Raw genomic sequence first — 16,339 nt, 5'->3', positions numbered from 1 at the left:
CACATACACCTTATATAACGTTGGCATCAAAGTCACCCTTCTGTAGTTTTCCACCCTATTCCCCGTTCCCTTTTTTAACAGTGGTACTATTATCCCCTCTTTCCACCTCTCCGGCCATCCTTCCCCTCTCCAGACTCTGTTGCACATTTCCCATACCCACTCTTCTACCCTCTCTCCTCCATATTTCCATACCTCACTCGGTATCCCATCCTCCCCCGCTGCTTTTCCTTTCTTCAATTTTCCCAATATCCTCTTTACTTCCCCCCTGCTTATCTCCTGCTCCTCATCCCTCTCCCTTTTCTCTTTTCCTCCTCTTACAACTTTAACCTCTACCCCTCCCAATAAGTCCATGAAATATTCCTTCCACTCTTCCGCTTTTATCTCCTCATTCACTCCTTCTCTCTTCTTCCTTTCCCTGTTTATAATTTTCCATACCTCTCCTTCCGTTCTTGCCTCTATCGCTTCCTTGTACCATCTTATCCTCTCCTCCTCCCTTTTTCCTTTACACATTAGCTTATATTCTGCCCTTTCTTTTCTGTATCCTTCTCCTCCTCCTCCTTTCTTCCTCCATTCCCTTAGCTTTCTCCTCACTTCTTTCCTCTTCTCCTCACATTCCTCATCCCACCACCCTTTCTTTTTTCCTTCTCCACTCTCTTTTTCTCCTTCTCTCAATTCCTCTTCTATCCTTCCTATTTTTTCCTCTAGCTCCTCTTTTATTCCCTCTTTCCACCCCTCTCCCCATTCTATTTCTTCTCTTATTCTTTCTCCTCCCCTCTTCGTCCATCTCCCCTTTTTTCTTATTCCTTTTCCTTCCTTCCTTTTCCCCTTTTCAGCACCTCCTCTTCTTTCTAACGTTACAATCAAAGGGTGATGGTCCGACTCTATGTTATCTCCCACCTCCATTCTCTTTATCTTTTCCTTTACTCTATCCTCTCCCACCACATAGTCTATCACCGATTCCCCTCTTCCTCCTGTATATGTGTACTCCCCCTCCCTATCCCCTCTAATCCCTCCGTTAAAAATTCCCCATCCCACTTCTTCTAGCTCTTTTATCAACTTCCTCCCATCCTCATTTACCTTCTTGTCCTTCGATCTTCTTTCCTCTTCCTCCTCTCCTCCTATCACTCCCCCCCTTCTACCTGTCCTTGCGTTGAAATCTCCTCCTAAAATCGTCCATTTGTCTTCTTCTTTCTCTTCCATCCATTCCTTCATTTCCTCCATTTTCCTTTCCATGTCCCCGTTAATGTATATACCTATTACCCTCCACTTCTCTCTTCCTACCTCTAACTCCGCCATCATTATTCCCTCCGTCTTTTCTCCCATTCCTGATACTTTTATCCTTCCCCTCTCCTCCTTTACCCCCATGATCATTCCCCCCATCGGTCTTCCTTTCTTCTTTCTCTTTTTTGCTGCTTGCTTCTCCCATCTATATCCTTTCGGTAGCCTCTTTTTAATCGCCTCCCACCCCTTTTCCTCTATCCATGTTTCCATCATCACCACTACCTCCCAATCCTCTATTTCCTTCCAGAATTTTTCTTCCTTGTTTTTCAACCCTGCCACATTCCAAAAACCTATCTTCCATTCCTCTCTTACTTCTCCTTTTTCCTTTCTCTCTTGCTCCTTTCTTCTTTCTATCTCCGTCTCCCTTTCTCCCTCCTCCTTTCTCTTCTTACTACTCTTCTTCCCTTCTCATTTCCTTCCTTCTTCTCTTCTCCCCTCTTCTATCCCTTTTTTTCCTCCATTCTTGTCTTCATGCCCCCCTCTTCCACCTCCATTTTCTCCATTCCTTCTCTAATTTCTCCTTTCCAGTTCTTGAGCACTCTTTCTTCCTCTTCCCATTTCCACCAAACATCATTGATTTTTATCCTACCGTAGTTTGTCCACACCTTGTTCCCTTTCCTCTTTTCTTCCTCCGCAATTTCCATTATTCTCCATTTCATCTTTCTTTCCTCCCATGTTAGGTCGTCCTCTATCCTCACCCTCTTTCCTCTTAACAGACTCTTTTTTTCCATTACCTGTCTCTTTTGTTCTCTGCTGCCTAGTCTTACAACCACCATTTCTCCTTCCTTTCCCTCCTTTCCTTTCAACCTTCTTATCCATTCTATTTCCGTTTTCGCTCCTATTTCTTTCATTATTTTCTCCACTCTTTCTTTTACATCTTCCTTCCCTTCTATTCTTCTTATCACGATGTTATTCCTTCTTTCTTCTCTCTCTTTCCACTCTAACTTCTTTCCTATGTCTCTCATTTTCCCCATTATTGACTCACCTAACCCCTTACTCCCTCCTTCTCCCCCCTCTCTTTCTCTTTCTTCCTTTTTACTTCTCTTCTCTATTCTTGCCTCCAACTCTCATCACCTTTTCCTCCAGTCTTTCTATCTTTTTTCCCATTTCTTTTCTTTCTTCTCTCCATTCCCCCTCCTTTTTCCATATTTCAATCTTCAATTTTCTTATTTCCTCACCTAACTTCTCTGTAATCTTCTCTCCTATCTCCTCCATCATCCTCTTTAACTCCTCCTTTTCTATCCCCCCTACTTCTCTGTTCAGCCTTTCTGTTTTTTTTGCTCCTTCTCAGACTTCTTTCCTCTTCATCCTTATCCTCCTCTCCCCCTTCTTCCCTTTTCCTTTTCAAGAAATCCTCTATACACCCCATACTGCTCCTCCTCTCTTTCGCTAACTCATCTACTCTTCTCGGCCTCCCTGCCTTCTTTTTTACTTCCTCCTCATCTCCCCTCTTTCCCCCTTCCTCAACCATCCTATCTCTAGTAGTCTCTATCCTCCTATCTCTACTATTCTCTTCACTAACATTCTTTTCCTCCTTATTCATTTTTCTCTTATCGCTTTCTTTCTTTGATTCCCTTACTCTATGTTCTAATTCGCTCCAACTCGCTAGTGAATTCCCTAGTGAATTCCCTATTGAATTCCCTATCTTTCTATCTGCACCTGCTCTCTACACCTACTCTCTTTCTTCCACGTGTCTACGTGTCCACGTGTCTCACCTTTTCCTGCTTTCTATTTACTAACTCCTTACCCCTTTTCCTTCTCCTATCCTTTCAATCTATCCTCCTCTTTTTCCTACGCCCTCTCACCTCCTATCTCCTATTCTCCTCACCCCTTTTCTCACTCTTTCCTCACAAATACCTGCCACGCTTTCACACACCTGTCACTCACACTCTCACCGGAACCGCAAGCCATATATATATATAATATATATATATATATATATATATATATACATATATACATATATCACCTATAATATATATTATATTTATCATACGTATGTACATAATTGTTATATCTTATTTGAATTTTTTTCCTATTTGAATATATATATCTTATGTATTTTAATAATTTATATTAAATAGATAGCCAAACAAAAAAAAAAAAAAAGAAAGAAAGGGATTCTAATTTTTCTAATAAAGAAATTGAAATATTAATTCCCATCAGAAAGCAATTTAAAAATATAATGCAAGAAATCAGATTCTATAACATGGCGAGATAAAGATGCTTCAGATTTAAAAAAACATTCGAAACTAAATATGAAGATATGAAAAAGTGTCTCAAAAAGCAATTGGCCCATAATAAAATGGAACAAATTTAAGACTGGTGGAGGCAAACCAGAAATTCAACCTTTAACTGATATTGAAGAAAATATTTTTTCAATATGCTATCATAAACTTTTTAAACTTTTAAAATAACCACTTTGAACGTCATATAAAATAACTTTAACAAAATATTTAATATTTAATATTCTTTCAATGCTACCATAAACTTTAAAAACTTGTTAAATAACTACTCTGTACGTCATATAAAATAATTTTAACAAAATATTTAATATTCATCTGTGAATCTTGCTTCTTATCCTCTTTTCAATAAGAGTTAAAATGATTTTCACAGTGCGTTTGCGAAACCAAAACCGTCTTAAAAATTTTATATTACGATCATATTCATTTAACAAATCTGGATTGGACGCGGGTGAATTGTTATATTTTAGCGTAACGATAAATATAAAAGAAAATGTATTTTTATGTAATTTTTACTATACAATTTTTTTCTATGCATAATATATTTATATTTATATTAGATAATTTATATGAAAATTTAAAAGATTTATACGTTATATATAATTGTTAATGTGTCATCATATGTATAATATATAGCATATTTATCAATGTATCGTGGTATATTTATTTTATCATTGTTAAAAAGTGTTACATATCCATTTTTTGGGTTGCTCTATGTTGATAAACTTCCTTCTTTCACATAAACTTTTAAACTAAAAAAAAAAAAAAAAAAAAAAAAAAAAAATAAAAATCTCTTTAAAGTTTTCGTGTTCAAGCATTTTCTCGTGAAGATGACTTCTTCTGTCTCGTACGAACGTTGTTTGTAAAGTTTTACCTGACGCACGCGAGAACGGCTGAAATACATCGTTGTTAGGGAGACACCGGGTTGATCGAAATATTTGCAAAACTTTGGTCAGCAACTAAATCAAGATAAATCGTTGATGCAGTATAGCGAGGAGTAATATTTCGTAACATACAGAAAAATCTGAAAGATTATATAGGGTGGGTCATAAAAAATTATCGACCTTATATGTATAATCTTCGTTATTTTTAATGTCCCTCTCAAATATTTTTTTTCTATGCCTTTTACAAGAAAATATAGTGATATCAATTTATTTCTAGATGGCACTATACTTTCGAGAAATTCACTAATTATTATTATTAATTTACTTTTTTGTTTTTAGATAAAAACCGATTTTTTAAAACAAAAGTAGGTTTCGTCGAATAAATATCATTACCGAAAAAGACAAAATAAAAACTAAGAACAGAAATGATATCTCGACATGTTTGCGGAATATTAATATTCCAAAATTAAAATTGTGTAACTTATTGAAAAATCAAGAAAATAACTAATAACACAACTAAAACATACTTTGTAAAAAAGTTTCCATTTAAAGTGATGATTAGCGAATTTTTCAAGAGTGGCGCTATCTGTAAACAAATTAACATTGCTATCTTTGTGTCCTTCTTAAAGTCAAATATTTTTATGCGAATTTTGTAATAAAAGACGTAGGAAAAAAGAGATTTAGAGTAAAACATTAAAATGGCTTACCGTATATATAAGAGTATAAAATGTGATCGGAAAAAAGTTCATAGAAATTTCATAAGGTTTTATTAGTTCCAAGAGATGTGCCCAAAATTTTGAAATCTACTTTTTTTATAATATTATTTGTACTCTTGATCAACTTTTTTTTATTTTAACCTTACCGTAGAGTATCCTCTCTCTGTTGCAATATTTGATTTAAAAAACCTTTTGCTTTAATTTTTTGCAGTGTGCTTCGTTATAAGATTACAAGTATTGCAATTAAATATGTGATTAGATGTCACATTAGAGTAATAAATATAAATAAGAGCCGATTATCGTAAAAATCGAGTATCTTTCATATCTTTCTTTATTTCTCATAAAGAACGCATCACGCGATAAGATACTCATCCTTATGCATCCACACGCGCGCGTTATCGGAAAGTAGAAAAATACACACACATCTGTGTACCTCAAGCGGGATTCAACGTGAGACATTTTAATGATCGCGTATATCCGAGTTGGTAGATAGGTTGATAGATCAATGATTTACAAAATTATATAGCTCGATACGCGATACGAAGAACTTTTGTACACCTTCGTTCATCTATCATTATGCATTCTCCATTGAATATGTATCCGTCTTTTAAAGTCATTATTTATTTATTTACTATTTTAGTCGTTTTCACAGCGATGTAAATTCAGCTGTAAAATATCCATGAATTCAATTATTTATATTATTAAAAAACTACACTGATGAAGACTGTAGTACAGTAGAAACGTTTGTACAACTTCAAATTATGTGAATTTTTAACATTAAAATTGTTTTATACATTAATTTAATTTGTTTTTCAATGTTTACTCGACAGTTGGCCTTAATTCACCACTTTAATTTGTTATTCAAATACAGAGCGGGTTTGTTCATTTATTTTATTTATATTTTTTATTAAATTAAAAAACTAATTATCAATTTATATTATTAAAAATTATTAAATATAATTTTAATATAATATAAATCATTAAATAAAAATAAAAATTATTAACATTATTAAAAAAAATAGTGGCATCGGTCCTATAAGATTTTTCGAATTGCTTTTGAAGTTGGGTTATAAATAATATTCATAGATAATATAGATTGCTGCATAAAAGTTTTATCTGCTTATTTGTGCGAAGGCAAGATATAAGAAATTAATTTTTAAAAATATTTTGTATCCCAAATAGTCGAATCATTATCTATATGATAGTTAGTTTTTTTTATTATTGTACCAAGATTTGTGGCATATTTACAAATCAAAATATACAGTGTTTCATAAATATCGGCGACTTCTAAATGCTTATATACAATATGTTTTGAATATCTAATTTATCTCGTCGATAAAGTAACAAAAATATAATATTTTGCTCAACTTTCTTTATAGATAATGATCATATTAAAAAAATCATAGAAAAGATAAGATTGTTGTATTTATTTATATATTAAACGTATGTCGGAAAATTTTATATTCTATTCTAACAATAAGATATATCATATAGCATTCTAACAATATAGGAGGTAAGGCAAACTCTTATTATTGCAATAAATCTCTCATATACAATATATTTCGATTATATACATATACATATGTATATAACAAAATTAAAATTATATTTTCAAATCTTTCGAGTGAATATCGTGTGTCAATTTATGTATCGCGCGATCGTCAAAAAGTGATTATTTATTTAAAAATCGCGTTCTGCAATCGTGTTATTTACGCTTGTCTGCCCGCTAAAAGCGAAAGAGAAAGGTATGTGTGAAAAAGGAAAGTATCGGGAGTGCCGATTGAAATATCGGGAGATTGTGTTATCACGTTAATTGGAATACGGCTATAATTACAGCAAATTGTTTTTAGTTAATTTGTGCTTTTAGTTAAGTATGTGCTACGAAGGATTATTATTATCAATTGGAAGCTATTACCGATGAAGTCAGCGAAATAGAACGACATCTCTCTTTTTTCTATTTCTCAGCAGATCTCGGTGAATCAAATTAATTATGCATCATAAATTGTTTGTTAATTGGGAATGATATTGCTGCAAAGATTTGCATTCTTCCATTTGCAATATTATTAGCAGTCTGTACTCTAATAATATAATACAAATATAGATATAAATATTTTAATATAAAATTTGATTGAATATTTTGTCATTATACATATATTGTGTGCAGATTAAAAATATTTGTTATTAATTAATTAGTAATCTCATAATTCGATAAATTAATTATTATAGAAATATATTTTAATCAAGCACTTTATTAAACGCTAAAAGTAAATAGCGTGTTGATCGATGAACTGTACGTGCATGTGTAATCATTTTATGCGATTCTCAAAGCTACCTTAGTTTTGATAGCAGCATCCTGATAACATTATTTGCTCCATCAACAATTATAATCGGTGCTTTTACGTAATCACTGAATAATTGAGATCAGTTTTAACAATCAGCCATTTGTGTGCAGCAATTGACATATCAAAATGTAATACACGATTAGTACTTTTACATAATCATAGTATATAATTGAGATAGGATTTAACAATCGATCATTTGCGCAGTTACTGACGTATCAAAATACGATATATTGTTAGCACATTAGTAAGAGAAGTATAAGAAAAGGGGAAATGAGCCCGCGATTACAGATGATGCGACCGCGCGCAATTGTTCACTAATAGGTAATTAAATTAGCCGGCAATGGTAAACAAGTGATGCAATCATCGAGATATGGCGGAAAGCAAGGTAATTTGTGCTTACGAAATCCTGATGCGAGCAAAAAATTCGACATTCAAAGTCCCGATATTTGAAGTTCCGTCTACAGCGACCTTCGAATTGTTCGATTTGAATCACGGCTGTCAAGTCGTATTAAAATATACAGGGTGTCCGATAATTCATGCCTCACTCGTCAGGTGCAGGTAGAGCAAGTTAAACCTAGGAAAGGTTCTGTACTATTTGACGATCTTTGCAATAATTAATGAGAAATTAAATTAAAAAGATTGGCCAATTCGCGCATCTATAATGGTAAACAAGTGCATGACACAATTATAATATATATACATATGTATACATAAATAAATAGAAGGAGAATTACCGAAGCTATATCCAACAGTAATATCGTCATTGTTATAGTTTTTTTACGGTCACCGTGGGATTGTTACGTCAACTCTTGTCCTTCTTCTTTTGTCAAATTAATAGCACATAACCTAATCATGGCGATGATACTGTGCATGCGCATTGCGGGCGATTAGGAGTCACTATCTTTCTCTCTTGCACCAGTGTTAAATACAGCCTCGATGAGAGCAGAAACAAAAGAATATATACAATAAACGTAGCATTAGCTTCATATAAGAACAAGGGAGAGTAATAGAGTAAGAGAGTAGAAGAATAAGGAGAGTATTAGAGATGTAAAGGGATTAAGACACACGCATAAGTATGTATAAGGATAGGACACTGATTTCAGTAAATCTCGATTGCATTCGGCTCATATATGCACATGTTTGTTCATGTTTGTGTATGTAGATAATTTACTGAAGTCAATGAATGTACTGTCCCTTATCCATATTATCATTTTTCTGCTATCATTATCCGTTATTATCATTTTTATTTGATTCACAATAGGTGATTTAAGCTAAAAGCTTTAAGAAATTGACTAATCACAGTCAAATAATCTCCTCATCCTCATACTTGACTGTAATATCAGTCAATTTCTTAAGGCTTACGGCTCAAATTATCTATTGTAGGCCAATGATTATCTCATATCGATGCTGGACACTTGTTCTACTATAGGTAATTCTTCTTTTATTTATATACGTTCTAAACTTCAAATAGTTAGTACTTTCTTCAGACTTATCTCATTTATTTCGCTATGACGTGCTTTATTTGTTCTTCCACTTCCAAACAGTTCGTATCATTGTCTCATTAAGAGGCTGAGTCTAGTTACAATCGAATACATATATAAAAGTATATATAAAATTAATCGATTAATATTAACCTTTCTGTCAACAAACAGGTACCCAGACATCTCTAAAGCCTTTGTATTTAGAAAGCTTCTAAAATATAACAGAAAAAAATGTTCGACACCTAGTTGCTATAAAGAAATTGTTACATTGCAATGCTGGTACCCAGATATCGATGTCTTTATATGGATTTTATTAGTTTATACTTTTTCATCGGAGAAATTAATTTGAAGAGGAAATATGTAAGTATAGAACTTTGTTATCTATTATCTTATTTTTTACGCTTTACTTGTCATTGGTAGAAATTAAATTAGATTCATGGAGCCTAATGGTGCCTCTCCCTTCCCCCCAGTCACGTTCCATAAGCAAGAAAGTCTCCAGTCAAAGTGGAGTAGGCAGTGAAAAGCGAATTCCGTTTCGCAATTCTACTTCACGATCCGATCGCATAAATTCCTAAAATACACGTAGAAACGCGCCTAATTGTACTCGAAGAGACCGCGATTGTACTCGAAGAATTGTGAATTATCCGGAACTTTATCCGACCATAAAGTTTTCGTATAATTGTACTTTGTGACCAAGTCCAGCGTGTTCTCTTGGCATAGCTCCAAGTTTCGTGATCACCGTGTATTATTATCGGAAGTATTATTGTTAGTTGGTTTAAGAGAGTATCTATATGGAGTCCATTGTCGGTGAACACGTACAGGGGCGAGTGTTGCCGTCTCCTCTAAGGAAGAAAAAGTATTGGAGATTCTGTTCCTCTTTCCCTCGTCTACGTACAGATCAAAAGCGAAGCTCTTCTCGCCTATATATTTCAAAGTCAAGTGTGTATAAGATTCTGACGTCTTTCGTGCGACACACGTAACTTTAGCGGATATTCTATAATATAAATCCACGATATCAAGACTTGGTTTTTTAAAAAATCTGGCCCCCTTCCCTTCTAATACTAATATAATAGATATACAGGGTATCCATAAACTCTGTCATCTTATATTTTCAGAACGGCTTAAAATTATGAAAACCCGTGAAATATGTGTTCGATCATTTTGAGGCGCTGCTCTTTTAAGGGAGTTATGGAGATTGTTCTCCCAAAACGGTGTCCCCATGGATCAAATTAAAGTAATAAATTTATTAATTTTAGTGTGACACATAATTCATTTTTTATTTTAATTTACACGATATTATAGTGACATTAATTTTAATAATAAATTTGTAATTTTGTAATAAAATAAATTTCTTAGTAAGAGTTTAGAATTTTTATTTCGACACAAAAAAAATTACGAGAAGATTCGTGTTTTTAAGTCTTTAAACATAGGAAGTTTCATGTTTCATCATAATTGTATGCTAAGAATTTGCAGGATACATTCGAGGCTAGAGATGTATATAACGGTTTTCAGTTGCTTTTGTACTTCTATATTTAGCAACGTGAACACATTATGTGTACGATTATAGGTTTGTACATCCGTTAACTGGCGTTTAGACTGATTACTTGGTTGGATAGAAATTTTAAAAATACAGATTCGGTAAAAGAAACACCAATATAATAAATTCTGTTAGAGTGTGAAAGTTTGAATTGGCCCTTAATCACATATAGCATAGTCTCTACTTAGTTTTAATAAGCATTATTTTCACGATAATAATTATAAATATAATTAATAAATAATTATTTACAATTTAATTTTAATTATTATTTATAAATAATTATTTTATATAATAATTATATTTTACACACACACACAATAATAAATAATTATTTAGCTAAACTTAAATAATCATCGTATATTGACGCATTTCTCTAATTCTCTTTTAACATTAATAATAAATGACATGTAATTTATTAGCGTGCTTGAGAATTTTCGATAAAGTTCTCTCTCGTAAAAATTATGTCACGACAGAAATAATCGCATTCTTTGGGTAGGTACTTGTATTTGGATTATTTAATAACTGGATATGGAAAAAGCTACTATAGTTCGACATTGCTCAGACACCACTAAATTATTACGATATACTCTCGTTAATAAAACAACGTTCGCGGCGCGTGGCTCTTCTTGACACTTGGTTCACAGAATTAATAAATTTTCGCGAAGAAGAATTTAGTTTCCACGAAATGAGATCCCGCGAAGGTTAAATAAATTTCTTCGATTCTTCTGTTTATATTACACTCTGTGTTCTGACAAAATGTTCCTTTGAAGAAGTTATTCTAGTCAAGCAAAATGACTCAAAAGAACAGTTTAATAATACTCACACCTCAGCAATTAGAAGATTACTAATTAATAAATATAATTTTTTGCTTATGTAGTATCACATTTTGATTGCCGATTAGGTTGTTCAGACAAAAAAGATGTAAAGTAAGAAAGCGTAGGAGGTCAAGTGTCTTGTTAACCGCTTTATAGTGCACTTATTGATTACATGACATATTTTTCGTACCAAAGAACACGCGCGGAGATGAAAGAGGTGGGAATTGATGGGGAGAGTGGGAAGACGATCGAAACTTTTGTATACCGATCGGTTTCCTAAAATGGCCCACCTCACACTCCGATGGCGACAGTTTAAGCGAAATTCTGGTCGATTACGGGAGAAAGAGAGAGAGAGAGCGCGCGCGAGATAAATCTGTCATTCACAGACGTGGTATGCAAAATGCATACGCGATAGAACACAGTGCAATCTCGGAATTAACCGCGAGCGCGTCGCACTCTTTGATGCGAGTTCTTTCGAGTAACTGTTCGTGCTATTAGTGTTTCCTGTCGCGTTTATACAATCTTCGCGAATTCTAAACAAGCTGTTCCGATAACAATGTCACGTAAAAGCGAGACTTCAGCTGCATCAATTGAGACATCGATTTGAAATATAGCATTATGTATGCAGTCTTTACTTCCTGAGATATTCAGTCATTGAATGTTATACTAGTTTATGCCAAAAATTATTTTAAATGTCATCAAAGATTTGAATTTTTTAAAGCTGCGAGAATTTTTTTATATGATCTTTCTGAGGAACAAATTTTTTGACAAAAATTATTTTTTCCAAAATTAATTTTACCATTATTTATTGTCCCTCTTTAGATCAAACAACTTTTGTGTAGAACTTTTTTCGAAAATGCATTTGTTTCGAAAAATTCAAGGTGGCAATTAAACTGATCGTGAGACACCATATATAAATATATATATATATGTGTGTGTGTGTGTGTGTGAAATCTATTATTCTAAGTTACACTATGTACGTGTATCGATAATCCTAAATTAGAAATTATTAATTAATAATAATGACTTTATTATTATAGGAGGAATATTTGTTTTCTTAGCAAAATTCTGTATTTAAATCTTTTTTAACATAATGATTAAAAAGTAAGAAAGCGAAATAAAAAAGCACTTTATAGAGGATAAACAATATATCTGATGAGAACTTCGAGAGATAACATTAATATTTTTTATAAAAAATCTCAAATATCGCAAAAAAGTCATTTTTGTATATTAAACCTCAATTATTTTAAAAATCTGACGTGCTGGTGAAAATTGGCTTGCAACATTATTTTCAATAATAAAGTATATAAAAATATATATATTTTATAAATTAAACTTCGGCTCGTATACAATTAAAAATATGTGATATAATAAAAGGCCAACTTAACGAGCTTATATGCTATTAATTGAAAAATTTATTCATTAATTTACTTCATACTATACAAAAGTTCAGATAAACGTTTCGACTGTACGACAGTCTTTCTCAATATCCTAATAATATGTTAAAAAATTTAATTTAGTCATTTCGACATCATAAATAAATACAACAATTATAAGATTATATGACGAACGCAGTACAAATTCATGTATGTTGGCATGAGTTAGAGCGTCAGATGCTGTTATATTATGTAACCACTGTGAATTATATAAAAATCTTTAAGAAACACCTTATTTTTTTAGTTTTAAATAATGAAAAAAGTTTTTTGTAAACTAGTGTTATTGTACATTTAAGTCATATTTAAAACTTCCTTGAAAATTTTGAAATCAGCGCGACTTGTTTTTATTGTAATGCACACAGTATAATAACTTAGAAACAGATGTCACATATATATACTAGCGGCGTTAACCCTCCCTCCTTGTAAATTAAAAGAAATTAGTTTTGCTGACTCCATTTAAAAAAGGTAAGTAAAAGAAAAAAACAAAAGCAGGTCTATCGACGCGAAGACATTTAAGTAATAAAGGAAATATAAATAAGTATATGAAAAATAAAAAAAGCATGTAAAAAAATAAAAAATGTTAAAATTTAAAAAAACTTCTTAAATTTTAAAAAATTTAAAAATTAAAAAAAAAATAAAAATGGAATCAGAAGTTTTATTACATCCTTGTCGCTGATCCTGGAGTAAAAGCTAAGCATAAAACAAAAAAATATTAATTAAATAATTTTGCAGAAACACTACATCGACATATTCGCTAGTGCACATATATATTTTATATAGTATTTGAATAATTTTCATAACTAAGAATTTTAGACCCAACTGAATTAAAATTAATAAAAGAATTTCATATAAAATTTGATATTGAAACTATCCATGCTATGATTAAGTGTCTTTTAATCAAACAGTCCTTAATTTTGATTGATGATTTTTTTATTGTTGTATTAATGCATGAGTCGAATCAATATTGTGTAAGGTTGAATAATTTGAGACAATATTCTTGGAAAATCGAATATATCTAAAATATAAATAATTATATTCAACATTGTTCATGTTCCTCGAGTTTCATAGAATCTACTTCAAAGCCTGTCTGATATGATACAATAACTGATTATGAAGTCCGACGTTAGACATATTAAATTAATTTATCTGGGAAAACTTGCAAAACTAAAGAGACTAATCGAATCATCGAAATCTATCTCATAATCGTATATGTAGATTACCGTGTGTGCTTTAAATAATGCAACGTTATCTATATTCGGAGCTCTGGATCGATCGAAACACACGGTCCAATAAACCAGAGTCTCCTCCTCAAGCATGTTTATAAAATCTCCGACGAGACGTGCTCGTCTCTTTTTTTTTTTTAATCTTTACAGTGTTTTGGCGCATACGGATTACTTTAGGTTACTAGAGGTTATATTTCCTCATACTTTGGTGATGTAGTACAAACATAATATTTGTAGCATCATCATAGAACGGAAATAACGGCAGATTTATCGCTAAATAGTTTAAGCAAGGTCTATACGAAATTACTATCACGATTGATATTTCATATATATATATATATATATATATATATATATATATATATAAAATATCTCTCGTTCATTCTCTCTTTATATTTATTTATATTAGTAACAATAGAGAAATAAAATCTCTGTATTTTTAAATCTCTATTTTTGAAATCTATGATTGATTTATGGATTCGTTAAATAATATTATAAAAAATATATTTTTGTTAGTAGAGTTATATGCTTTTATCATCTTATTTTTAAATAAAATACTTCGATATTATTTAGATAATTAGTTTCGAGCATTTTGACGCGAAGTCATCTTTCCAATCACAAAATCAAACGATAAACGGATCATCATCAAATGCAAAGTGTCGACATCGAAAATGAGCCACTGCTCGAAACGTTATTCGAAACAGTCGATGCACGACCTTCGCTTTTGTCGGTACGCCAGCAAGTCAGAAACAAAGTAGATATTTATCATTTAATCATTTTAAGTCTTATCACACTTAACGCGTGATAAATTCCTTGCAGTAGTAGTTCATTGAAAGTAAAATAAAAACTTCTCCGTGCGAGAGGGAAAAAACTTGCACGACGATCAATCACGAGATCTCGCCTTTGTTCTTCGCAAAATACTCGTAACTCGAGAATAAACGTGCCGTGTGTTCATCGGTGTGAAACCTTTGCCTAGAACCTACCTGGTATCGGCGCGTTGAGGAAGGCCTGGTTTCTTGCCACGAGAAACGACGAGATGATAACGAACACGCACCACGCGAGGACGATCATCCTGGCTCGCTGATCGGATACAGACGCGACCCGTTCGATCAGCTGATCGAACGGCTACTCGGTCGATGCGGCGCGACACTATACGTGACTTTCACGCGTCTCATAAATAACCTCAGTGTATATACAATCGCGCGGAAGTACTAGTCACACGGCGACATTTATTTCGCTTACGTGTCGAGAAGGAAAAAGAAAAACAATTTGTTTTCTCTCGTCGATGCACACACGTGATCAACTCTCTCGCACACCGCACACTCCGGTGTGGCGCCGCGCAGAGACTAACTCTCTCCCTCTCGGCTTTTTGTCGACTTCTCTCCGACCGGTTAGCCAGCAGTGAACTGCTCGTGTTCCTACCTCGGGTATCGTAATATACATAAAGTCGCCAGATAAGCCACGGCTGACACCCCACCACACAGACGCGCCTCGTCGTGGGACGGCCCGTTCCTGCTCGCTCTCTGGTGCGCGTCACCGAAGAGCTCTTGGAAATCCTCTTTCGCCTCCCGGCGGTGCGCGAGGCGCAACGTGGTCCCCTTGTGGCTCGTGGCCTCCCCGTTTGCCCTCCTTCCGCCGCCACGGGACTCGCGATACTTGCGATCTTATAACTCTTCGTTGCATTGTCATGGAAATCGATGCCTCGCTTTACGCCGACTCCTCAATTGATCAATTCTGATCAATGACCTCTGATTACTCCTAAATGAATAATTTATGTGTATTACGTATATTGTGTATACAGTGTTTTGTGCTTGATGATTTAAAAATTAACCAGATAAAGATGAAATAAAAATGTGTAAATTTATCTTAAGATAAGATGATGATTTTGTTTTGAATGTATGTGAATAAAATTATATGGCGATTTATTTAGATAATTTCCAGATAATATTTTTAGGACTTATTCCTAAATGGAATGGCTCTCGAAAGCTTTTCAAAATACTATAATAAAGTATTTTTCTTTACGAACTTTTTTAAATTATGAGACTAACTTTTCAGTATTTTGACATAAATTCAAAATATCTGTTGAAACATTCAAACAGTTTTCGATAATCTTAACTCAATACTTTTATGCACAGAATAATGAGACCAATTAATTGATGTAAAGAAAATACATAGTTGATTTGAAAAAGTATGTAACTTGTAACATAAGCTACAAAAATATAAATGCATTAAAAATAGAGATATTTCTATTTAACAAATTAAAAGTAACCTTTATGTGATCTTCAAACGACTATTCAAGGTCAAACCAATGACACCATTTTATGTGCTTCTCAAAGTCAAAAAACTTTTGTATGAAACATTTTTCTGTATCTTTCACATTT

General features: G+C 33.0%; 1 protein-coding gene across 2 annotated transcripts in view; it reads right to left on the bottom strand.

Annotated features, from left to right (window-relative positions):
* LOC114928585 (uncharacterized) overlaps window positions 1-15,489 on the bottom strand; it is a 35,538-nt gene extending 20,049 nt beyond the window's left edge. For both annotated transcript variants that reach the window (XM_085489479.1, XM_085489480.1), the window contains exon 1: window positions 14,942-15,489. In XM_085489479.1, coding sequence (XP_085345605.1) covers window positions 14,942-15,029 — 88 coding nt within the window. In that variant the 5' untranslated portion in view covers window positions 15,030-15,489. The remainder of the gene's footprint in view (window positions 1-14,941) is intronic.
* Between the last annotated feature and the right edge of the window lie 850 nt (window positions 15,490-16,339).

Source organism: Nylanderia fulva, unplaced genomic scaffold (assembly GCF_048542155.1).
Source record: "Nylanderia fulva isolate GAGA-0341 unplaced genomic scaffold, ASM4854215v1 Scaffold85, whole genome shotgun sequence".
Lineage (NCBI taxonomy): Eukaryota > Metazoa > Arthropoda > Insecta > Hymenoptera > Formicidae > Nylanderia > Nylanderia fulva.
This window is presented reverse-complemented; position numbering and strand designations above follow the sequence as displayed.